Raw genomic sequence first — 26,415 nt, forward strand, 5'->3', positions numbered from 1 at the left:
GATTGAAGAGCGTAGCCCCAGCTATGAGGAGGACTCCACGGAGCTTGGCAGAGGAGACAAAGAAACAACTCCAGGATTGCTTGGAGACGGTAGACTGGACAATGTTCAAGGACTGGACAATGCACCTGAACGAATACACCACAGTTGTTGCTGGCTTCATAAGGAAATAGGTGGAGAAGCGTGTTCCCATGAACACCATCCAAGCGTTCCCCACCAGAAGCCTTGGATGAACCAGGAGGTCTGCCATCTTCTGAGGAGCAGATCTCGGGCATTCACATCTGGCAACATAGATTCATACAAAAAGTCCAGGTACAACCTCGACAAGCCCATCAAAAAGGCTAAAAGGGACCTTTGCCCTAAATTGAAGGATGAGGCGGACGTTCGGCAACTGTGGCAAGGATTGCATGCCATTACTTCCTACAAAACAGCATCATGTGGCAGCTGAAGCAACAGTGAGGCATTAGTTTCGGATGAGCTCAATACGTTCTATGCATGCTTCAATACGGAGACCACTAAAGTGTCTTTTTGACCCCCCTAACCCCTAAAGGTATTGTAATCTCTGTCATCGAGGCCAACGTTAAAAAAAACTTCATGAGGCTGACTCCTCAGAAAGTGTCTGGACCTGAAGGTGTACCTGGTCATGTCCTCAAAATCTGCGCAGGCCAACAGGCAAGAGAGCCTAATCAACTAGCATTGATATTATTGACGTTACTTTTGCTGAGTCCTCCAACGTCACCATCCTCGGGGGATAGACCTTGGCTGACAATTCAACTGAATCATAAATATTTTGACGGCACAAACAGGTCAAAACCTGGATATCCCGCAGCAAATAACACTCCCTCTCACCTAAAGGTTTCCCACCTTCGGTAAAGCATTCTACAAGAATATTCCTACGTCTCCTTCATTTACGCGGATATGTGCAACTCTAACAACACTCAAGAAGCTCAATACCTTCCAGGACAAAGCAACCTCCTTGATTGAGCACAACCATCCATGGACCCATTCTTGATTGGTACCCTTTATCCCAACCCCAAACATTCATCTCAACCACAACCAGCACATCGTGCTGCCTTGTGCATCCTATACCAAGGTGTTATGATCCGAGACTACCTCCCTCTCTTACGATCTCTGCTACCAAGGATTTCAGGTGCGTGAGAACAACACAACCTGCAGATTTCCTTTCAATTGATGCACCACTCTGTCTTGGAAATGCATCTGTAGTTCTTCATTGCGTGGTATAAATTCTGAAACTTCCTCTCAACAGCAGTTCAAGATTGTGGCTCACCACTCTTTCTCAAGGGAAATTAGAGATGGACAATAAATGCTGGGTTTGCGAGCAAAACCTACCTTGTGAAAAATCAATATATATATATATTAATTTTAATATTCGTTGCTACTGTTCCAGCCACACTGGCTTGGAGATAGATATTAGAGGTATTATTACTGGCTTCTACTTGTTATTCCAAGTTTTCAATTGCTTTTAAATCTAGTGTTGAGAAGTAGACGGGAAGTTGTTTGTAGTGAATGTGGCTGTTATTGTCACTGTAAGTACACATATCTTCTTGGTTTAATTTTACTGGGTACTTCCAGTCATTTGCCAACCATTCATCAGGATTTAAAAAAAAGACTCAGACAGTCCGTTTTGGCACACTCATCCAACCCGTAGTGGAAAAGGTACATGTGTACACCACATTGGCATGACCTGATTCCAGCTCTAAAGAAACATAATGGAGGCATGTGTGCCCTGTCTCGCCGCACTGACACTTGGCTGAATAATTGCAAGACCAGACTCCTAATTCTTCAGGCTGCCAGTTGTCCCTGACTTGAAGAAGAGCCAGGCGTACTTGTCGCGCATCTATCTTCTTCACAGCCCATTTAATTGTTTGTATTCAGCATTTTCCCCTTTTTGTCAGGATCCTTTTTCATAGTCCCAGCTGTCTTCCCTCTGGAATGTACAATATTAAAACATTCTTTTCTCAAACCCCCTCAGCTGTCCTTTTGTGGAGTATCCCAGTTTCTAAAGCTGGGGTTGCCACCCATACAGTTTTAGATTAGACGGTCCTGTTTTTGAGAGAGCTGCCCGGAAAGTTTGAAGATATAAACCAGACATCAAACGTCTGATTTTGAAAATATCCTTCAAATCTTTCCGTACTTTCTGCATCTGATACTGTGCAGCCATTAATTGTTAAGTTTATTAAGGCTTTTTTCATCAGCAACACATTGAGTCTCGGCATTCAAGCCGTGATCCCACGCTCTCCTCAGTCCCATTTCCACCCCCTGTCTAGATTTGGATTTGGTAAGAGATGACCTAATCTATTTCATTTGTCTAAAAATGCACAATGAAAGTCTGCTTCTTTGGGCCATTAGTTTTTTTTATTAAGAAAGAAGCCAATATCATTCCTATATTAAACAAACAGTGTTGGAATCAGCATCTGCAGTTCTTTCCTACACAGAGTAAGTTAGCTGATCTGTGTAGGAAGGTGCTGAACTTCCTGTTATCAACCATTATTGACACTGCATATCTGGATCCGGGGCCATAGATTTCTTTACTGTTTAAGCTTGACGCTGTAATCTCATATATCATACCAGGCTCGCAGCTGTTGAGTATCATTGAGTTACAGTTCAGCAACTGCCCTGCTGAGTCTAATTGACAACCAGGAGTGCCTCATTTGTGGGGATATGGTTCAGGAAAACAGAAGTTTGGGTGCAGGGAACGCAACTTCTTTATAGTTGCAGTGACCAAGATTCACTTCTAGTCTCCAATTATGTCTGTGTGGAGTTTGTACGCTCATCCTGTGACCATGTAGGTTTCTCCTGTGACCACATGATTGTTATATTACTGTGCTTCTGATGAAGAAGAAAGTTCTAGATTGCAGTATCGTATAAACAGATTGATTAAGTAGCACTAAAATGGCAACAGAATTTAATCCAGAAAAATGTGAGATAATAATTTGGAGAAACACACCAGCCAAGGGAATACATGCTAAAAAGTAGAATATTAAGAAGGGCAGAGGAACAGGTGAATCTTGGAATGCTCATCCACCATTCTCTGAAAGTAGCTGGAAAGGATGATGGATTGGTTAAGTAGACTTACTTCCCTCAATTGGTCAAGGCATTATTACAAGTGTAGGGTGATTCTGCTGGAACTGTATGAAACAATCAATTAGGCCACAAACAGAGTTAGCATGTGAGAGCAGTAGTTAGAATGCAAAGGAGATTTTGGTGCATGTTGCCAGAGCTGGAGGGCAGTAGATATGAGGATACCTTAAATCAATTGGGGTTGTTTATTTGGGACAAGTGATTCAAAGGGGAGATTTGGGGGCATCGGGGCAGCATGGTGGCTCAGCGGTAGAGCTGCTGCCTTACAGCGTCATAGACCCGGGTTTGATCCTGACTACAGGTGCTGTCCGTGCAGAGTGTGTACGTTCTCCCTGTGATTGCATGGATTTTCTCTGTGTGCTCCGGTTTCCTCCCACACTCCAAAGACGTGCGAGTTTGTAGGTTAATTGGCTTTGGTAAAATTGTAAATTTGTAGTTGAGGCCAGTTCATTGGCTATATTTAAGAGGGAGTTAGATGTGGCCCTTGTGGCTAAAGGGATCAGGGGGTATGGAGAGAAAGCAGGTACAGGATACTGAGTTGGATGATCAGCCATGATCATATTGAATGGCGGTGCAGGCTCGAAGGGCCGAATGGCCTACTCCTGCACCTATTTTCTATGTTTCTATGTTCCGAGTGTAGGATAGTGCTAGTGGGGTGTTCTTTGGTCGGCACGGATTCGGTCGACTAAAGGGCCTGTTTCCGTGCTGTCTCTCTAAAAGTAACTTAAAAGTTGTTTGAGTATCTGCGTATGTACATATATGCTTGTGTGTGCATGTGAATGTATAGAGGATTGTGGAACCAGAAATCATCACCGGATTTAAAGAACTTGCAAAGTCCACACCTGCAGGGATGTAGACCAAAAGGTGAGGTTGGAAAAGTCTAAAATCTGTTTTTGGCTTGTATGAACTTTCTTGATTAGTACAGGTGTCAGAGGTTATGGGGAGTAGGCAGGAGAATGAAGTTAGGAGGGAGAGATAGATCAGCCATGATTGAATGGTGGAGTAAACTTGATGGGCTGAATGGCCTAATTCTACTACTATTCCTTATGACCTAATGATAGCCCAAACTGCTTCTTCCTGTGTCATGAAGTTCTATGAATTTAGCATATGTTATGTTCATAAGTTGTAGGAGCAGAATTAGGCCATGTCTACTCCACCATTCAATCATGGCTGATCTATCTTTCCCTCTCAACCCCATTCTCCTGCCTTCTCCCCATAAACCCCAACACATTTACTAATCAAGAATCAGTCAATCTCTGCCTTAAAAATATCAATTTTATACACAAGCTTTTAATTTCCCAACCTAAGATTTTTCAGGTTTCTGCTAGGGATCTCAGCTCCCTGCCCAGTGATACAGGTATATCATCTGTAGAGATAACTTGCCACACATAGACAGATGAACTAACAAATGGAGATATGGTTTGCTTTGCTCGAACTGAGACAAACAAGAAAAATAAATGTTTTGAAAGGTCAGAACCAAATTTCAAACAAAAATCCAGGTTTGCTGTGGATGACTGTGGGTCAAGAGTGACACAATTATAAAAGGAATTCTTGGCTGGTAGAGCCACTGCCTCACAGTGCCAGAGACACAGGTTCGATCCTGACCTCGGGTGGTATCTGTGTGGAGTTTGCATGTTCTCCCTGTGACTGCGTGGGTTTCCTCTGAGTGGTCCGGTTTCCTCCCACATCCCATAGATGTGCGGGTTTGTTGGTTAATTGGCCCTAATACGTATGGTACGTGGGATAACATAGATCTTGTGTGAATGAATGATCAATAGTTGGCATGGATTCTGTGGGCTGAAGGGCCTGTTTCCATGTATCTCTAAACTAAACTAATCACCAACTAAGAGCTCACTGAATCCATCATTTTGATTCTGTACCAGCAGGTACTATCACAATGTTTAAAAACATTTGCACAGGTACATGGATTAGATAGATTTAGACTTTAGAGGGATATGGGTCAAAAGCAGGCAGGTGGGACTAGTGTAGATGGGGCATCTTGGTAGGCGAGGACAAGCTGGGTCGAGTGCCCAGTTTCCACGTTGTCTGACCCTGTGACTCTATGACTTATAAGGCCCCTCATTTGAGAAAATCTGGCCGTTATTATTTTGTCTAAAAATACTTTAAAAAAGGTTTTTTGAATCAATTTTCCAATACTTTACAGTGTGGTGCAGAGCTATATAGATGAGGAAGGATTGCCCTGACTTCAACTGTAGTCTGTATTGTGTGTCTGAGCAAATGTTTGGGTGTGTCTTTGGAACTTGGCTTAGTGTCTTAGACACTAAGATTGGCTACGTTGTTTAAATGCATGAGGAAATGGATAGCTGGAATCCAATGTGTGATACCTTCAGGAAAAGAGGGAGTTGTTTGGGAAAAAAACTGGAGAGCTTCTTGAAAACAACTCAGCATGAAACCTATTAAAAATAATTTGTGCTTTTGTACAGTAGGTCTAAGATGCAGATTTTCCCTTGCAAGTGCCAGGGTAGAGCTTCTGCTTCAGTTGCAATCAGACCTCTGCACATTTTAAATTTAGATCACCAATTTGTGGCAAATGTGATATTTGATATATGGTGTGATGCTATTTCTATTTAAGAAGCAAAGTACAATATATTGAGAGAATTTACTATTTATGTGGTCCATTCTGTATCATCATATACATTCATCTACTATTTCAATGAAAGTAATAATTACAACATGTAATTCTTTAACATGATGTTGCAACCGCTTTTGTTGTTGTATAACCCTAATTCCTTGATTCAGAAATCATACTTAATTTTAATTCACTAGGCCAATCAGAAAGCATAACATTAATGAGTGATAATCAGACCCAATGAAATTGTTCATTAGATACGAACTTGTATTTTTCTGAAACACACACACACACACACACACACACACACACACACACACACACACACACACACACACACACACACACACACACACACACACACACACACACACACACACACACACACACACACACACACTTCCCATGTATCCACTAGATACAGTAAGGGAACTGCAACACTATGAGCCAAAACTATTCAACAGCTGCTAGTTTCTTTGCCTGGTAGTTTTATATATTCAAGTCCTAATCCTGTGCATGATTAACTGATAGCTGAATGTAATTCCAAACGCTGAGAGTCAAAATATGAACAACAGTCTCACCAGATTCACGAAATGTTCTCACTTAATAAGGACGGAATGATTTGAAATTCTTCCTGAGTAAGTGTGTCATGAAGAGTCAAGGTTAAACATTTTTGATGACTTACATATTTCCAATGCAAAGACACTTTTATTAGAATAGATTAGATTGGAAGGTCAGGCAGAAGAATTTCTGAACCGTATACTCTCCTCATGCATTTCAATCCATGCTCGCATTAGATGAAGGCTTTTCCTGTCGGAAAAACAGGTTCATTTTTGATGTGAGTTTCAGTGCAACAGTTTCTGGTTTGTTTTTTGAACTGCGTTCTTGTGAGTCCATGTCTTTATGCCTTGTAAGAATGAAATACCAGGAACACCATTCATATCGGGGAGGGGGAAAAAACTGGCTCAGCTCTACACTCAGAAAGCAAACTTTTCGTATTCACAGGCGGCCACAAGTATTCATACGTGGCTATGGTGTTTATGCGAATTTTCCAAAAAGTTTTAACCATTGTAGAACTAAATTACGTAACTTTCAATAATAATATGTTGATGCATCAGGACAGGGGAGAGTACAAAACTTTAATATCCAATTCTTAATATTGCAGAATTGGAAAACTATTTGAAGTGTGGAAAAATTCTTAGCTCACTACATTGATCAAACAAATGGAAGCATTCCTTCATTTTGGCATGAGGAATATTCAGATCTCAGAACGCATTGGGTGTTCTACAAGTAAGAATGTTGCAGAGATAAGCCTGAATAAATGTACTTATTGTTACCGGAATGACTGAGAATGAACTTCGATATGCAGTTCCCAGTGTGCGGTTTAGTGAAGGAAAAATAGCCAACTACAATAAAAGGGAGAACACAGGGAGAACAAACTGTCAAAGCACTAAGCCCTTGACCTGTACCATCCCTATTTGACAAGGCAAATAATGAACCCACTCCCCCCTCCCCTCCATGCTAGCCCATAGACCTGACCTTCAGAAACAACAGGAATTTATTTTTGTTCTGGATATAATATATCAGGAAATCTATGTATATCTTAGGACCCAGCAATGGAAACATTATTTACCCCAAATAGATAAATATTTTTAGGACAGCGGGTCAAACATTATAGCCACGTGTGAATATCTTTGTGTGCCAAAGCTTGGAATAATAATTTGTTCCATATATTGCTTTCATGAGGTGAAACAAAATTGTTTTTTTTCTTAAATGGCAAAGTTAGTGAAAATAATTACTCAAATATTTCACAAAGAGAGACATAGACTGAAAGGATTTAGTGGAGATGGCCAAAGATAATGCAATGTTGATGAACTGGATAGTGAGGAGGAATCCCTGAAATTTTTAACAATTTTGTTCATCCATGTTTTTTGTCCAACCAATCTTAATTCAGTCTAGTTTTAGTTTTATCTCACAAAAAAAATGGCACAAATCGCTGCCTGATCAACTGATTCATTCCTCCAGCACTTTGAGCCATTTCTTTTTGTAAACCAGCATCTGCAGTTCCTTGTGTCTAGTCCTTTTGGTGAAAGTATTCCTACAGTGTTGTTGGTGAGCTGTTCTATGGTCCGACCGTTTGTCTTGAAAATCACATGAAAATCTGCAAACGTTGGATGCTAAACCATTCAAGGCTGGTCAATTCCCATTTATCTATGGGGACATTGATTTTTGAAATTATTATATTACACATATCTCATAACACAATGCAAGCATAACACTTTCTAATTGCTCAGTAGTTCAGTTCACTGCTTTCAATGACACTGAATCAAACTGACCTAGTTATTCATGAGTTAAGATCTTCTGATATGTTGTGTTAGGAGATATTAACCAAATACAGGCAGATAGGCCACCTTCAGGCAGCTTTGGTCAAGAAAGGGAAAAATGCTTTTCATTATTTTTCAGGGATCCCTGCTGGGAGAATATGTATGAGAACAAAACTGAGCTCAGATGTGAGATGGTCAAAAATTGAATAGTCGGCCACATCATCAATAAATTGCCCAAACATGGGGTGGCACGGTGGCGCAGCATTAGAGCCTTACTGCACCAAAGACCCTGGTTTGATCCTAACTACGGGTGCTGTCTGTATGGAGTTTGTACGTTCTCCTCGTGATTTGCGTGGGTTTTCTCCGAGATCTTCAGTTTCCTCCCACATTCCAAAGACGCACAGATTTGTAGGATAATTGGCTTGGTGTAAATGTAAAATTGTCCCTAGCGTGTGTAGGGTTGTGTTAATTTGCGGGGATGGCTAGTCGGTACAGACCTGGTGGGCCGAAGGGCCTGTTTCCGTGCTGTATCTCTAAACTAAACTAAACTAAATTAAACTAAATGAAGAATGTGTGTTAAAACTAGATAATCCATCCTAAGAGACAATAGGAGAAAACCAGAAGAACAACCTTTATCTGCTGGTTGTATTGAAGATAACCAACATTACGTTCAAGGCAACTGGTAACTCCAAATTCAGAGCTCTTTTGCAATGTTTACAGGCAGTTTATGATGTAAAGACAGTTCAGTTCAGTTCAAATATATTTGTCACATGCACAGACTAAGGTACAGTGAAATGAATTGGCCATGCAGCGAAGCAATTGAAAAAAGAATACACAAAACATAATAGAATTTAACGTAAACATCCACCAGAGCATTCTTCACTGTGGTGGAAGGCAACAAAGTTCAGTCAGTCCTCCTCCTTTGTTCATCTGACGGGGCCATGAACCCTGCGTAGTCGCCGCTACGGACGACCGGATGTACAGGCCCTCTCGTCGGGATGATCGAAACTCCGACGTCGGGACGGCCGAACACACTCTGCGGCTTGGGGTGCCCGAATGGGCCACTTTCTTACCGGAGACCGCGGCTTCATGATGTTATAATAGACACCTACCGTTATAAAAGACACCTACAAATTCCTGGATTGTATGTTTTATTATTTTGGTTGTAAATCCTGGGAAACAAAATTCCACAAAGGGTGAGCTGCATGGGGGAAAACACAAAATAAGTCGAGGGGATAAGTATCATAAAGGTTATCCACTTTGGTGGCAAAAACAGGAAAGTAGACTATTATCTGAATGGTGGCCGATTAGGAAAAGGGGAGATGCAACGAGACCTGGGTGTCATGGTACACCAGTCATTGAAAGTAGGCATGCAGGTGCAGCAGGCAGTGAAGAAAGCGAATGGCATGTTAGCATTCATAGCAAAAGGATTTGCGTATAAGAGCAGGGAGGTTCTACTGCAGTTGTACAGGGTCTTGGTGAGACCACACCTGGAGTATTGCGTACAGTTTTGGTCTCCTAATCTGAGGAAAGACATTCTTGCCGTACAGAGAAGGTTCACCAGACTGATTCCTGGGATGGCAGGACTTTCATATGAAGAAAGACTGGATAGACTCGGCTTGTACACGCTAGAATTTAGAAGATTGAGGGGGGATCTTATAGAAACTTACTAAATTCTTAAGGGGTTGGACAGGCTGGATGCAGGAAGATTATTCCCGATGTTGGGGAAGTCCAGAACAAGGGGTCACAGTTTAAGGATAAGAGGGAAGTCTTTTAGGACCAAGATGAGAAGATAATTTTTTACACAGAGAGTGGTGAATATGTGGAATTCTCTGCCACAGAAGGTAGTTGAGGCCAGTTCATTGGCTGGATTTAAGAGGGAGTTAGATGTGGCCCTTGTGGCTAAAGGGACCAGGGGGTATGGAGAGAAGGCAGGTATGGGATATTGATTTGGATGATCAGCCATGATCATATTAAATGGCGGTGCAGGCTCGAAGGGCCGAATGGCCTACTCCTGCACCTATTTTCTATGTTTCTATGTTTGGTTCAAAAAGCATGTGGATGAACGATGGATGAAGAATTGAGTTATGGAAGGCACTTGACTATCAGGTACCTTAGAAACACAAAAGTTAGGCAGGGAGAAAGTACGATGAGTTGATTTCAGCTCCACATGGCACAGAAAATGGAAAGTGTGTAGGATGCTGAATCTACAGCTTAGGAAGAACAGGAGTGCCTAATAATTCACCCGTACGTGTCTATTATATTATAACAAATGATGTACTCCAGCACAGATAGTGTTCTGTTTAGATTATGTGTGTGGTCTTGGGCTCTGCGTGTATGGCTGCAGGATGACTTTGAACCATTCTCGTAAGCATTGAGAGAGTGGCTCCACCTTTCTGTGCCCCCTCCCCCCTGTCCTCTCTCAAAAGCCAGTCAGCATCACAGCTAAAATCGTTCCATACTCAAAATTCCACCACTGCAAGTTAACCTAAATGAATAGTTTTTTTATTCTGAGGAAAGTTCATGCAGAAACATTTGAAAAGTGCACGTTCATCCAAGCCAATTGTTAACAGTTTTGGACTTGGTCTGATATTTCTCTTCTTACCGCAAGAGACACATAGCCTTGCCAGGACAATGTTGGTTTAACTACAAGAGGAGTCACTCTTTAGCGATGGTCTGGAGCATTGATGAACTGGGCAATTTTGTAATAAAAAAGGACACAAAGTGCTAGACTAACTCAGCGGGTCAGGTAAAATCTCTGGAGTCTATGGATCAGTGACATTTTGGGTCTGGACCCTTCTTCAGGCAATTTTGCAAGCTGGTGGAGGAAGATGGTAGTTTAAGCATCTTATAATTAGATCAGCTTTCCACTGTAGCCTCTGAGATATGAAATAGAGTGAAGAGAAAGGTACCAGAGTACAGAATATGGTTCTCAGCATTCCACTGCAAGGAGGTTGGGTAGAGATTCGGGACCATACCATAGCTCATGGAAGGACCACTCAGAAGTCTGATTATAGAGGGGAAGAAGCAGTTCCTGAGCCTGGAGGTATATGCTTTCAAGCTACTTATCTTCTGCCTGATGGGGTTCAAGAGAAGATGGAAAAACACAATCAAGCCTTCGATTTTGTTGGCTGCTTTCCCAAGACGGCGTGAAGTGTAGATGGAGTCATAGTTGGGTAGTCTGGTCTGTGTGATGGACTGGGCTACATCCACAATTCTCTGCAATTTCCTGCTCAACATGTGTGTTATTGATTTTGGTGATTGCAAAGAATCATTGAGATTGAAATACATTCACGATGCAGAAGGAGGCCATTTTGCCTGTTGTTTCTAAGCAGGTTAAGAGAGAGCTTCCCAGAATTATTCTCTCACTTTCCACCATCGGTTCTCAGGTCTCACTGGTCACACCATTTCAGATATACATCCAAATACTTTTGATCCTCCTTATCTTCCAATTATTGAGCTGGCCTTTTTTTTTGGAGAAGTTCATGAGAATTTATTGACTTTAATGGAAAGCACGGCAAAAGCAGTGTGTTAATACCAGCCATCAAGCCTTTCTAATATTGTAATAGCACTTTCCTGTTCTCATATTCTATCATTGCCAAAAGTAATAGTTATAGAAGCCAATAATAACATTTTTGCAGTTAGTAAATGTAAAAACATGTGACCTTTCAATGCAAAAATGAATACTAAAGGGGCAAGTATTAAACACAGTGGTAATGAATTAAGATAATAATTTGTAGTGTCTTCCATCTTCTCTAAATACCTGAATTTCTATCTTGCACTGTGGTTTAATGCAGTATTTTTCTCTTGTATTTGTTTAAAGCCAGATTTAAAAATTACTTATTTTATCCCCTTATCACTCATGAATGAAATCCACTACATCTTCCATCATCTGAGCATATCCACATGTTTTAAACATTGTTTTCTTAAATCATTTTGCATTCTCTTTGCTCCCAGTTTCAGTCTTCCATCATTCCTTCCTGCAAACTGAGGCAGTGCTCCACCTGATCGCAATGTGAAAGATAAAGGTTAGGGTAGCACAGTGGTGCAGCAGTGGAGCTGCTGCCTTACAGCAACAGAGACCCTGGTTCGATCCAGACCACGAGTGCTGTCTGTACAGAGTTTGCATGTTCTCCCTGTGACCGCGTGGGTTTCCTCTGGGTACTCCAGTTTCCTCCCACACTCCAACGATGTGCAGGTTTGTTGGTTAATTCGCTTCTGTAAATTGTCCCTAGTGTGTTAGGATAGAACTAGTGTATGGGTGATCATTGGTCGGCATGGACTCAGTGGCCTGTTTCCATGCTGTATCTCTAAAATAAAAACTAAAGTGGGTGTGTGTAAAACTAAGAAGCTTGTCCAGTGGTTATTCTCCCCGCATGATGTAAACATTCACATGTGGTGTATCCTCAAGTTTGGATGATGATCCAAATTGTGTTTCAATTTTCCCATTTGGAGCGAGTGAGGGCAGTCACATTGGTCTGGACTAATCCACAATGTCATCTGTGAGGCAAAGTCTCTGGGCAAATGTCAGAAGCCTAAGGAATATTATTTCATCCTCATTGCATTTTCTATACTTGAGTCAAGCTTATATCATTTGATTATTATCTTTAGTTTAGTTTAGAGATCCAAAAAAAATGAAACTAAACACAAGAATCAAATGATATAAGCTTGACACAAGTATAGAATAAAAGCAATGGGGATGAAATAATATTCCTTAGGTTTCTAGAGCATAATGGGCCTGTCCCACTTAGGCGAGTTTTTAGGCGACTGCCGGCGACTGTCAAGTTGCCGGTAGTCGCCTGAAAAACCAGCAACTGGACCGGCGACTGTCAGAGTGGAACACACACACAAACACATCGTTTCCTTCACCAGCCCGTTATGCAGGCGGGGGACAGGGCAAGCGGGGGGAGGGCTATCTGAGTGAAATTCACACGGTGCAAAGCCAATCATGGCAGCTTCATTCTAGTCGCCGCTAATTTTTCAACTATAATGAGGCCGCGACCAGTTTCCAGAATGCGGGAACTTCTCACGACCATGAAGGCAACTCGCCGGCACCCACCCACGAACATGTGGCGACCATGTGGCTAATAAGTCACCTAAGTGGGACAGGCCCATAAGGAATATTATTTCATCCTCATCACTTTTTTTCTATACTTGAGTCAAGGTTATATCTTTTGAATCTTTTCATTCGTTTAGTTTTTTTTTAGTCTTTATTCTGAGGGGCAAATAGTTTCTCTAATTTCTTGCTCTCAAATTGCCATTCGAGGCTTTCACATAACGGGCCGGATCGTACTGGATCTAGCTCAGTATTGGCCACCTTCGATATCCACACATATAAAACTGATCTGGATATTGAGGATCAAGCTCTTCCATCACACTTGTAAGTCCTCCCACAAAACACTGTAGGCTAGCCAAGCAGCAACTGATCTCCGGGGGGAGGGGGGGCAGATTTTACGCTATCCCACCCGAAAACCCTAATTGGCTTTTGACAGCTTGCAACTGTTAAAGGTCTTTGAATTTTTGATAATCAGAGATAATTAAAAATAGGTTCAAAGAGGCAACAAGTTAAAAAAAAAAATCAATGCACCTTAAATAAGGAGAGGAATAGATCAGGTAGATGCCATAGTAGGGGAATCGAGGACCAGAGGACATAGGTTTAAGGCGATGAGGGAAAGATTTCACAGGAACCTGAGGGGCAACTTTTTTGCACAATGGATGAATACAACAAGTTGCCGGAGGAGGTAGTTGACGCAGGTACTATTGCAATGTTTAAGAAGCATTTAGACAGGTACATTGCTAGGACAGGTTTAGAGGGTTATGGGCCAAATGCAGGCAGGTGGGACTCGTGTAGATGGGGCATTGTGGTCGGTGTGGGCAAGTTGGGCCAAGGGGTCTGTTGCCAAGCTGTCTAATTCTATGAATCTTAAAGTCCTAGAAATTAATTAAAAACACTAAGCTAAGTATACATTTTTGAGTCGTCCTTAAATACAGGAGAGGTGCCGGAAGACTGGAGGGTGGAAAATGTTGTACCTCTTTTCAAGAAGGGCTGCAGGGAAAATGTTGGGAACTGTAGGCCGGTGAGCTTAACATCTGTAGTTGGTAAGTTACTGGGGAGTATTATGAGGGACAGGATATACAGGCATTTGGATGGGCAAAGGCTTATTAGGGACAGTCTGCATGGTTTTGTACGTGGGAGGTCATGTCTCACAAATCTGATTGATTCTTTTGAAGACATGACCAAAAAGGTTGATGAAAGCTGAACTGTAGATGTTGTGTACATGGACTTCAGTAAGGCGTTCGACAAGGTTCCGCATGGTTGGCTGCTCTGGAAGGCTAGATCGCATGGGATCCAAGGAGAGATAGCTGAATGGATAGCAAATGGAAGGAAGCAGAGGGTAATGGTGGAAGGTTGCTTTTCGGACTGGGTGTCTGTGACTAGTGGTGTGCCTCAGGGTTCGGTGCTGGGCCCGTTACTGTTTGTCATCTACATTAATGATTTGGATGAGAACATACAGGGCAAGATTAGCAAGTCTGCTGATGATACAAAAGTTAGTGGTTTTGCAGATGGTGAAGATGATTGTGAACGATTGTAGCAGGATCTGGATCGATTGGCCAGGTGGGCGAAGGAATGGTTAATGGAATTTAATACAGAGAAGTGTGAGGTGTTTCATTTTGGGACTTCGAACAAGGACAGAAACTACACAGTAAATGGTAGGCCTCTGGGTCGTGTTGTAGAGCAGAGGGATCTAGGAGTGCATGGTTCCTTGAAAGTCGAGTTGCAGGCAGATAAGGTGGTCAAATAGGCTTTTGGCACTTTGGCCTTCATCAGTCAGAGTATTGAGTATAGAAGTTGGGAGGTCATGTTGCAGTTATATAAGACTGGTGAGTGCATTTAGAATATTGTGTTCAGTTCTGGGCACGTTATAGGATATTGTCAAGCTTGAAAGGGTTCAGAAAAGATTTATGAGGATGTTGCCAGGACTAGAGTGTATGAGCTATAGCGAGAGTTTGTGTAGGCTGGGTCTCTATTCCAGAGCGCAGGAGGATAAGGGGTGATCTTATAGAGGTGTATAAGATCATGAGAGGAATAGATCAGGTAGATGCACAGAGTCTTTTGCCCAGAGTAGGGAATCGAGGACCAGAGGACATAGGTTCAAGGTGAAGGGGAAATGATTTAATAGGAATCTGAGGGGTAACTTTTTCACACAAAGGGTGGTGGGTGTATAGAAACATAGAAAATAGGCCATTCGGCCCTTTGAGCCTGCACCGCCATTCAATATGATCATGGCTGATCATCCAACTCGGTATCCTGTAACTGCCTTCTCTCCATACCCCCTGACCCCTTTAGCCACAAGGGCCACATCTAACTCCCTCTTAAATATAGCCAATGAACTGGCCTCAACTACCTAATGTGGCAAAGAATTCCAGAGATTCACCACTCTCTGTGTGAAAAATGTTTTTCTCATCTCGGTCATAAAAGATTTTCCCCTTATCCTTAAACTGACCTCTTGTTCTGGACTTCCCCAACAACGGGAACAATCTTCCTGCATCTAGCCTGTCCAACCCCTTAAGAATTTTGTAAGTTTCTATAAGATCCCCCCTCAATCTTCTAAATTCTAGCGTGTACAAGCCGAGTCTATCCAGCCTTTCTTCATATGAAAGTCCTGCCATCCCAGGAATCAGTCTGGTGAACCTTCTCTGTACTCCCTCTATGGCAAGAATGTATTTCCTCAGATTAGGAGACCAAAACTGTACGCAATACTCCAGGTGTGGTCTCACCAAGACCCTGTACAACTGCAGTAGAACCTCCCTGCTCCTATACTCAAATCCTTTTGCTATGAATGCTAACATACCATTCACTTTCTTCACTGCCTGCTGCAACTGCATGCCTACCTTCAATGACTGGTGTACCATGACACCCAGGTCTCGTTGCATCACGTTGTATGGAACAAGCTGCCAGAAGAGGTAGTTGAGGCTGGGACTATCCCATTGTTTAAGAAACAGTTACACGGGTACATAGATAGGACAGGTTTGGAGGAATATGGACCAAGCGCAGGCAAGTGGGACTAGTGTAGCTGGGACAATATGGGCGAGTTGGGCCGAAGAGCCTGTTTTCACACTGTATCACTCTATGACTATGAAATTTAAAAAAAAAAAAAAATTTTCATTCAGGTATAGCAGTGCCAGAAAAAATGAGATGAATCTCTTTCCATACTCCAGCCATGACTGGAGTGAAGCTGAGGTAAAGTAAGTCAGTGTCCCGCTGCGAGTCTCAGTGGTGAGATCCACGGTGGAGCGAGAGGTCAGTTATGCAGGCAGCTGACATATATTTCAATGTACAGGGGTAACAAGCTGCTCTGTGAAGTGAAGATAACCTAAGGTTTTCAATGGAACAACAGACCAGAGATGACCAGGATATGGGCCAAAGCCAAACTTGCAATCCAAACACCTGTGCCTCTGAGATAAGCCAATGGTTGTTTTTTCAAGTGCCTTCCCAAAGTATTGATGCCAGTCCATTGTTCCCTTGTCCCCTGGAGGCAGAATATATTCTAGATCAGAGAACAATTTCAGCAATGGGAAATATTTATGGGAAAAATAGACTGGAGAGCTCCAGCCTATCACAGTGCCAGCACCGTTATCTTATTCCTTCCTACACATTTTGCAAAGTTGGAAGATATTTATTTCTTCTATTTGTTTTCTTCTCTTCTTCGGCTTCCTGAGCAAAGCTATTTTAGAAATGGAGGGGAACATTTGCAAAAAACTATTTAACCATGTGCATGTGTGTGGACTTGCCCATTTTGCTTAACTGGAACAGACTGTGGGAGAGGAAATGGAAAAATAGAAAAATGACTGAAAGAAAAGCTGGAACCAGAAAAGAATTCTGCACTTCCCTTAAAATTGTTGCTTTAGTCAACAGCTGCATGTACAAATTCTATTTGCCATTCTTGAATAAGAAAATGAACCATGGTTCTTGGACTGCTGCTGTTACAGACACTGTCTGCCTACCAGATGTTTTTTAATTTCCAAAAAGAAATGCAGAATGAGTTGTTAGTTGGATATTTTATTATTAGACATGTACATTAAGTGCACTTCAAGATGTTTCTTCATATTGTCATGTGAAGAAAGAGAGAGAACAGAGAAAAAGCGTGTGTGTGGGAGAAAGTGAAAAATACAGAGACAGAGAGAGACACACGCACACGCACACACACACACACCGCACGCACGCACGCGCACACGCACACACACACACCGCACGCACGCGCACACACACGCACACACACACACACCGCACGCACACACACACACACACACACCGCACGCACGCACGCACACACACGCACACACACACACACACACCGCACGCACACACACAAGCACGCACACACGCGTGCACACACACACACCGCACGCACGCACACACACACACACCGCACGCACGCACGCGCACACACACACACACACACACACACACACAAGAAAAAGAGTAAGATTGGAAGTTTTTCTTTCTGGTCAACTGAAGATAGCTCAGGGTGGCAAAACATAAAGAAGGGGAATAAGCGGGGCAGGCGTTGGGAGGTACTGGTAAGATAAATCTTGCTACACCAGCACTTCCAGTGTTTACCGATATATAGCAAATGCCATGCTTGCTGAAATAGAAACCAGGCTTACATTGAAGTCAAATTTTACTTTGATTGAGAGATTTTGTGCACGGAATTAACTCTTTCATTGGTGACTTTTTTTTCATACATTCACTTAACGGGTCCTGAATAGTTATTCCATGTTAAAGTAAAGATTTACACAAACTGCTGAAGATTTATAAGGCACTAGTCAGACTACATTTGGAGTATTGTGAGCAGTTTTGGGACTCATATCTAAGGAAGGATGTGCTGACATTGGAGAGGGTCCAGAGGAGGTTTACGAGAATTACCCCAGGAATGATTGAGTTAACATATGATGAGCGTTTGATGGGTCTGGGCGTGTACTCGCTGGAGTTTAGAAGGATAAGATGCCAGAGCCTCAGAATAAAAAGATGCACCTTTACAAAGGAGGAGGAATTTCTTTAATCAGAGAATGGTAAATCTGTGGAATTCATTGCTACAGAGGCTGTGGAGGCCGTCAATGGATATTTTTAAGGCGGAGATTGACAGATTCTTGACTAGTATGGGTGTCAGGGGTTATGGGGAGAAGGCAGGAGAATAGGGTTGAGAGGGAAAGGTAGATCAGCTATGATTGAATGTTTAAGAAGAAACTGCAGATACTGGAAAATCGAAGGTAGACAAAAGTGCAGGAGAAACTCAGCGGGTGCAGCAGCATCTAAGGAGCGAAGTAAAATAGGCAACGTTTCGGGCCGAAACCCTTTGGTTTCGGCCCGAAACGTTGCCTATTTTACTTCGCTCCTTAGATGCTGCTGCACCCGCTGAGTTTCTCCAGCACTTTTGTCTACCAGCTATGATTGAATGGTGGAGTAAACTTGATGGGCCGATTGGCCTAATTCTTCTCCTACAACTTATGAACTCTATGAAATCAAAGTGGCCCCAGTTTTTTTTCTGAGGAACTTTAACCTAAATTGCTAGCTCTGTTCCTTTTTCCACAGATACTGCTTGACGTGCTGGCTGCGTCCAACACCTTTTAGTTTTATTCACATCTTCAGAATCCGCCATCATTTTGATTTTTCATTCCTGGTACCAATGGTTAAAAAAATGTGCCCATGCCATTGATGGCTCACTGAAAACAGTGTAATGTTACCAGTCTTTCGTTTGGTCTTGTAATAGGAAGAAATTCCAAAGAATTTAGGGTTCTTTCAATTGTCAGGAAGTTCATGATTGCATTCAGAGATTTATTTCTAAGTCAATTATTCAGGAGGACCAATTCCAAAATTACCTTGATGGTGCCCATGTTATACTGGGGTGCAGCCTAGGGTACTCAGTTGTAACCAAATAAGTGCTTTAAGCTATTATACATTGAACATAGTGGTAAGTGGTTAAAACAGCAGGCTCAACATACTGCCAGAGCAAACTTCCCATGACTTACCTTTACCAAATCAATTCATGTTGCTTTTTTTCCTGACCAAAATGGTGAGATTCTGCATAGATGATGCAAAGCCTAAACATGGGCAGCCCAGAGCAGGTCCTGCCCCCAAAATAGCAGAATAAAACAATAGCAGCTGGTTAAGCTACTCCCCCAGGGACATTCAGAAACATTTAAAAACAAATTAAAGCATAATTTAATTTTTAAAAAATATATATATATTTCTTTTTTTTTTTTTTTTTTGAAACATTTAAAAACAAATTAAAGCATAATTTAATTAAAAATATTTAAAAAGCTAATATTCAAATTTGAATAAATAAGTGTTTGAAACTTTTTGACCAATTAAAAATGAGTACTTTAAAGCACTAATTTTTTTCAATAAAATGTAAATGGAATTATACATTCCTAGATGTCTTGAAGCGCCCCCTCTCCATTGAAATGAATGGCTTCTGTTCTAATCCGTTCTAATCTGGCACGGTTTCTGTGGGCCGATATCCTCGTGAAGAAAACCTAATAAGTTTAGGAATCCCAAACTTACTGGGATGTAAAGAATTGCTGTTATTTCAGCCTATTATGCTTTTTTTACAGTGCACATCAGTGGGACTCTGGGTGACTTTATGTGACTTGCCAAGTGCAGGAGTCCATGATTATACTCATGAGGCACTAGTTTAATAACATTAGTTTCGTTTAGATATACAGCGTGGAAACAGGCCCTTCGGTCCACTGAGTCCGCGACGACCCGTACACTAGTTTTATCCTACACCCGAGGGACAATTTATAGAGGGTAATTAACCTACAAACCTGCACATCTTTGGAATGCGGGAGGAAATTGGTGCACCAGGAGAAACCCCACGCGGTCATAGGAAGAATGTACACACTCCGTGCAGACAGCACCTATAGTCAGGATTGAACCTGGGGCTCTGTAAAGCAGTAATTCTACCACTGCGCCACTGTGTCGCCCATTAATAACCATAGAAGTCAACTCTTGGGCCCAACATCCATATCAGCCTTCAAATGTTGATGAAGCAAATGACATAGAAATATAGAGATGGACAGCGCAGAAACAGGTCCTTTGGCCCACCATGTCCATGTCAACCTTTGTACTTATCTGTGTGTGACATTTTCCTGTGTTTGATCTGTAGCTTGGCAATTGAAGCGCTTGCTCAGATGCTTCTTAGATGTTGCAAAAGTCCTTGCCTCTGCCAAATCCTCAGGCAGTGCATTCCAAACTCCAACCACATTCTATATGAAAAAATCCCCCTCAGATCCACTCCAAACCTCTTATCTCTCATCTAACACCTACAGCCTCTTGTTTTAGAAACCACCCGCCAAGGGAAATAGAATTTTAGTATCCTAGTTATCCTCCTCAATATTTTATATGCACATATCACATCACCCCTCTGCTGTTGGACAGAAGATACAAACCCTTAAAAGCACATTCCACTAGATTCAAGAACAGCTTCTTCTCCTCTGTTATCAGTCTCTCCGATGGAACTCTCTAATGGACCTCTCATGTGCTAAGGATGTATTCCTGATCTTCCAACCTACCTTGTTCTTGCCCTTGCACTTTTTTTAATCTGCACTTTCTCTGTATCTGTAACACTACATTCTGCACTCTGTTTCCTTTTTCTTTAAGCACTACCTATTGTACTCATGTCTGGTGTGATTACCTTAATGCCTGTTATGGGTTTGCCTGGATAGCATGCAAAACAACTTTTTTTATTGAAGATAAACACAAATTGCTGGAGTAATTCAGCAGGTCAGGCGGCATCTCCAGGGAAAAGGAATTTGGGTCGAGTATGTTTTTTAGGCTGAGTCAGGGGAGGGAAATTAGAGGTATGAAAAAGTTCAGAACAAATCAAAGCTGGCATCAATTACCAAAGAAAGGTGGAGCCCACAGTGGTTCATTGTTGCCTGTGGAAGAGGTTATAACAAAGGGATATATGGATACAAACAATGAAACTAGCAGTATGACTAGGGTTGGGGAAGGGGGAGAGGGGAGAGAGGGAATGCAAGGGTTACTTGAAATTAGAGAAATCAATATTCATACCACTGAGTTGTAAGCTACCCAAGTGAAATATAAGGTGCTGTTCCTCCAATTTCCGTGTGGTCTTACTCTGACAGTGCAGCAGGCTCAGGATATAAGGGTCAGTATGGGAATGGGAAGGGGAATTAAAATGTTTGGCAACTGGGAGATCGCGCAGGCCAAGGCGGATTGAGCACAGGTGTTCAGCGAAACGATCGCCCCGTCTGCACTTGGTCTCACTGATATATAGGAGTCCACACTGAAAAGAATGGATACAACAGATGGGGTTGGAGGAGGTGCAAGTGAAGCTCTGCCTCACCTGAAAGGACTGTCGGGGTCCCTAAATGGAGTCGAGGGAGGAGGTGCAGGGACAGGTGTTGCATCTCTTGCGTTTGCAGAAGATGCAACACCCGTCCCTCTACGCCCTCCCTCGACTCCATTCAGGGTGCCCCACAGTACTTCACTGCCGTCTGTTCCTTTCTCCGATCACGGTGTTTGATATTCAAAGGAAAGACAAGACACATCATTTTTGTTGATGGAAAGTGATCAGATTAAATTCACCAACATTGCATTCTTATTCTCAGATTCTAAAGAATAAGGAGGTGTCATCTCCGAGTCATCGATACATTGACAGTAAAGTGGTACGAACGAGAACTGAAGGAGAATGGCTATCCTTTGATGTTACAGAGACTGTCCATGAATGGTTACGCTATCGAGGTAAAACTTTCTGATTTTTATCTGTACTTAAGTGTTGAGTGTCTAAAATGACACATTTTGGAATATTTTGGTTTTGTAAAATGTGTGTGGTTATATACATTAAATAGTTCTATTGTTTTGTCTTTTTTAGAGAGAAACCTTGGATTTAAAATAAGTCTACATTGCCCATGTTGCACATTTGTGCCTTCAATTAATTTTATTATACCAAATAAGAGTGAAGAACTGGAAGCCCGATTTGCAGGTAAATAATATAAAGGAAATTCTTAAAACGTTTCTCCCTATTAAGGCCTCTGCCATCTATTTTTGTTTAAGAAGGAACTGCAGATCGAAGGTACACAAAAGGTCTGAAGAAGGGTTTCGGCCCGAAACGTTACCTATTTCCTTAGCTCCATAGATGCTGCTGCACCCGCTGAGTTTCTCCAGCATTTTTGTGTACCTGCCATCTATTTATGCTCTGGATAGCTTTGTTTTTGAATTCAACCTCTTTGCATAAGTCAAGTGTTTAATGGTCCACCATCTTTTGCCTCAGTTTTTTTAAGTAATTTATTTTGCCATTGTACAATCAAAGTCAGTTAAAATTACAACATCAAATTTAATTTTGAATTGACACATGTGGAAAAATGTCAATGATCTGTACTGGGAGACACTGGCATAATAGATCGGTCAATAGTGCTTGGATTGAAACTGGAAGACAAATATGTGTGTGTTTTTTTTTCACTTTGAATCTAACTCACTATGAAGGATCAAGGGTAGTAACAGAAGATCCAGATCATGAAAACTATCTTTTGGGTACCACGTAAATGAAATGAGCTGCCTCCATGCTGTGAGATGTTCATAAACCTTGTCCTTTATAGGCATTCATTAAAATACTTTGAATTTCTTATAGCAAAAGCAACATGAATGAATAATGGCTTGAAAATATTCCTTATCACATACTGATCAGGCAGATTAAGTCCACAGTCGGAACTCTGTTGATACCAAAATAATCTTGACATTTACATACATTTTAAAAACAGATCAGTCGAGCAGCTTAGAATTTTTCTAAAGTTCTGCAAATATTGTTTTGTAACTGTTTTAGCTTGAGGACATCCATTCTCCAATGTCAGCAGCTACAACTAAGAATTGGATAATTACTCTAAAAATGTTTTTGATTTTGTGACAATGAGATCAAAGCTTTCTGGCAATGGGAATATTTTTTCTGATTGGTTAATTTATTGCTATTCTGACAAAGTTTGTTTCTTTGATAAATTGTAATTGTTCAACTCTTCGTGGCATAAATATTTCAATATTGCCAAACTAATGCATCAACTATGCCACTTAACAGTAATGAGAAAGTAGGTAACAAAAGTGGCAAGTTGCCAAAGCAATATATGTACAAGTGCTTTGATATTCTTATATTTAAGAGGATCAAATGCCATAATTTAATACACTAAAAAAATACTTGTTTGATGCCCCAAACTACGGCTAAAACAATGCTTAGAAGTTAATGTTTGTTCTTTCTTAAATCTCCATTTTATTGACCAAACCTCTCACTATCATTACAAAGACCACCATTGGAATTCAAGACTTTGAACAGCTGCAACTGCATTCAGTACACCACCTCAGCGAAGTACATTACAGTTGTTGGAAAAATGGATCTTGCTACTGGAAACAGTAAGCATTCCAGAGATTCCTGAAGTTAACAGACCTTGGTTAGGTCATATTGATGGCATTTCACAGTAATGTTACATTGAATCTAAGTTCTAACAATTAAGCACAGTATTTTAGCTACCACTTTGGTACCTAATTCCAGTGAAAAATCCAAGCACTCTGTCCTGTGGTATTTCGGTGCCATTCATTAGTTTGATTAATTTGTGAAGTGAGATCTAAGGCAGGGAGAATATTGAGGCAGCCTCAAAGGAGAGCTGCAAAATCTAATGATGAATTAGCTGGTTTCCCAGTGTTTTGGATATTGTTATGGCACTCCCTTTGAGAGTTATGAGTATTGTTTTGTATTACCTCATCAATGCTGCATTTTACCTATTTAAGGCCTTCCTAAATTTGGGGGAATGGGTTTTGTTAAAAGAGGCACTCAGGAACAATGGGGGCTTGCTTTCTTGACTGACCTGTGTCCAAGAGCGTGGTATTTTGTGTCATGGCTGGTGTAAGTGCATTCCTTCAACAACAAGGCGGCACAGTGGTGCAGCGGTAGAGTTGCGGCTCACAGCGCCAAAGACCCAGGTTCATTCCTGACTACAGGTGCTGCCTGTACAGAGTTCAAACGTTCTCCTCGTGACCGTGTGGGTTTTCCCCGGGTGCTCCAGTTTCCTCTCACACTCCAAAGACGTATAGGTTTGTTGGTTAATTGGCTTCAGTAAAGATTGTAAATTGTCCCTAATGTGTACCATAGTGCTAGTGTATGGGGTTCGCTGATTTGTGCGGACTTGATGGGCCGAAGGGCCTGTTTCTGCGCTGTATCTCTAAACTACACTAAACTAAACTGTACATACCGAATATTAATAAATGCTATGCACAAAATTGCCCGCTGTTGGCTTTGGGGATTTTTGTTCGTAAATAGCTGCTAAAAGGACTTAGTTTTCTAGACCTGAAAATTAAATTGGTGCTATGATGAAAGGTAGGCACCCTATCTGTTATCCATCTCTTTACTTGTTATATGGTACCTCAGAATCACTAATTTGAGAGGTTCAGGTTCATTGTCAAGGGGTGCTGATGCAAATTATTTGGAAGCAACCAAAGATTACACAGGAGCTCGAGCTAACTTTCCAACTCATTGTTATGTCCGTGTTGAGGCTGAGAATCAAGTGTTAAATAACAGCAGAATAAATATAAGCAAAAGACCATATAGCCCCTTGAATAGATTCCCCATTTCAATATGATCATGAATTGATCCTATGCACCGTCAGAATAACATAAGAAATGTATCTTTTGGATCGTGATGTTTATTATTTGGTTACAATCCAAAACAAAGTAATTAATTACAGTATTCTGTGTGTGGAAAATCTACAGTTCCCAAACGAGGATGTATCTGGTCATTGTAGAAGTGGTCTGAGGTAAACGCTGATCTTAAAAGGATATTTCAAAACACTGAAACTAGAAGCACAGGGTGGTATGAAACATACAGATCAATACGCTGGTTGAATTAATCCCTGGGTTGCTAACATCGGTCTCTGTAAGTTTAGTTCAGAAATACAGCATGGAATCAGGCCCTTTGGCCCACCGAGTCCACGCCGACCATCGATCACCCATACACTGGTTCCATGTTATCCCCATCATACACACTAGCACCAATTTACAGAAGCCACTAAACCTGCACGTCTTTGGAATGTGGGAAGGAACTGGAGCACCTGGAGAAAACCCACGCGGTCACACGGGGAACGTAAAAACTCTGCACAGACAGCACCCGTAGTCAGGATCAAACCCAGGTCTCTGGCGCTGTGAAGTAGCAGCTCTGTCGCTGTGCCACCCTCTAGTCTAGCTCAGAAGAAAGGGTGGGTTGATGGGGAACGTCTTCTATAACACAAAGCCATCTCTTTCGGAGATGTGACAGCCAGTATTGTTTATTTTATGATTCATAAAAGCTTTTGCACAGATTAAAGTACACCTTGCCTCCCTATTGATCTGACCAGGCAGGCTTGAGATCTCACATTCCCTTTTTTGGTGCTCCTCTTATTTACAACAGGGCACTTATCTTAATTGCTGTGTTTTTAAAGTAGGCACGTACAGCCATGGAATCCTCTTGACTTGACAAGACAATACTATCAGGCTGCACTATATATGCACAGATACAGGACTAGTCGAGCATTTACAGTATCTCTAGAGCCTTTCATCTCTCTCCATCTTCTAAACTGAAGCTAATCAGAACATACTCAATGTCAAAGGCAAACTCAATATCTGTACAAAAGATAGACACAAAAAACTGGAGTAACTCACGGGACAGGCAGCATCTTCTCTGGAGAGAAGGACTGGGAGACGTTTTGGGTCGAGACCTTTCTTTGTGTCTATCTTCAGTTTAAACCAGCCTCTGCAGTTCCTTCCTACTCAATATCTGTACAGTACAGGTAATAAAATACTGATGTCTGTAACACCTGATTCAAGGCACAGGTGAAATATTTTCAAGTATATGGATATTTGGAAGGAATTTTCTGACAACAAAAAAAATATATATGCTGAAGTTAACAAATTGTATCGCGACCTAACTCGAGCTGTTGTCTTAAAGGAATTTCCGACAACTATCCACGAGATTTTTCCGGCGTTGACAAGGGGAAGCTTAAAAGTAAACACTATAATGGGAAAGCAGCACATCTCCTGCTCATGCTGTTACCGGCCTACAGACTTGAGTCTCAGCACTCCAGCCGGAGGAAGAAGCGTGCGCTGGATGCCGCGTTTTGCTTTAGGTAATGTGGACGTGCAATGCTGCGATCTGAGTCGGTGTTTGAGAACGGTTTTATTGTCACGTGTACCGAGGTACAGTGAAAAGCTTCTGTTGCGTGCTAACCCATCAGCGTCAATACAATACACGATTACAATCCAGCCATCCACAGTGTACAGATACATGACAATGGGAATAACGTGAATAATGTTTAGTGCAAGATAAAGTCCGAGGGTCTCCAATGAGGTAGATAGCATCTCAG

General features: G+C 41.7%; 1 protein-coding gene across 1 annotated transcript in view; it reads left to right on the forward strand.

The window, feature by feature from the left end:
• tgfb2 (transforming growth factor beta 2) overlaps positions 1-26,415 on the forward strand; it is an 82,727-nt gene that overhangs the window by 44,938 nt on the left and 11,374 nt on the right. Inside the window, exons 3-5 of the mRNA XM_033025371.1 lie at positions 21,652-21,784; positions 21,915-22,025; positions 26,001-26,178. Coding sequence (XP_032881262.1) covers positions 21,652-21,784; positions 21,915-22,025; positions 26,001-26,178 — 422 coding nt within the window. The remainder of the gene's footprint in view (positions 1-21,651; positions 21,785-21,914; positions 22,026-26,000; positions 26,179-26,415) is intronic.

The sequence above is a fragment of the Amblyraja radiata genome, chromosome 8, assembly GCF_010909765.2.
Source record: "Amblyraja radiata isolate CabotCenter1 chromosome 8, sAmbRad1.1.pri, whole genome shotgun sequence".
Classification (NCBI taxonomy): domain Eukaryota; kingdom Metazoa; phylum Chordata; class Chondrichthyes; order Rajiformes; family Rajidae; genus Amblyraja; species Amblyraja radiata.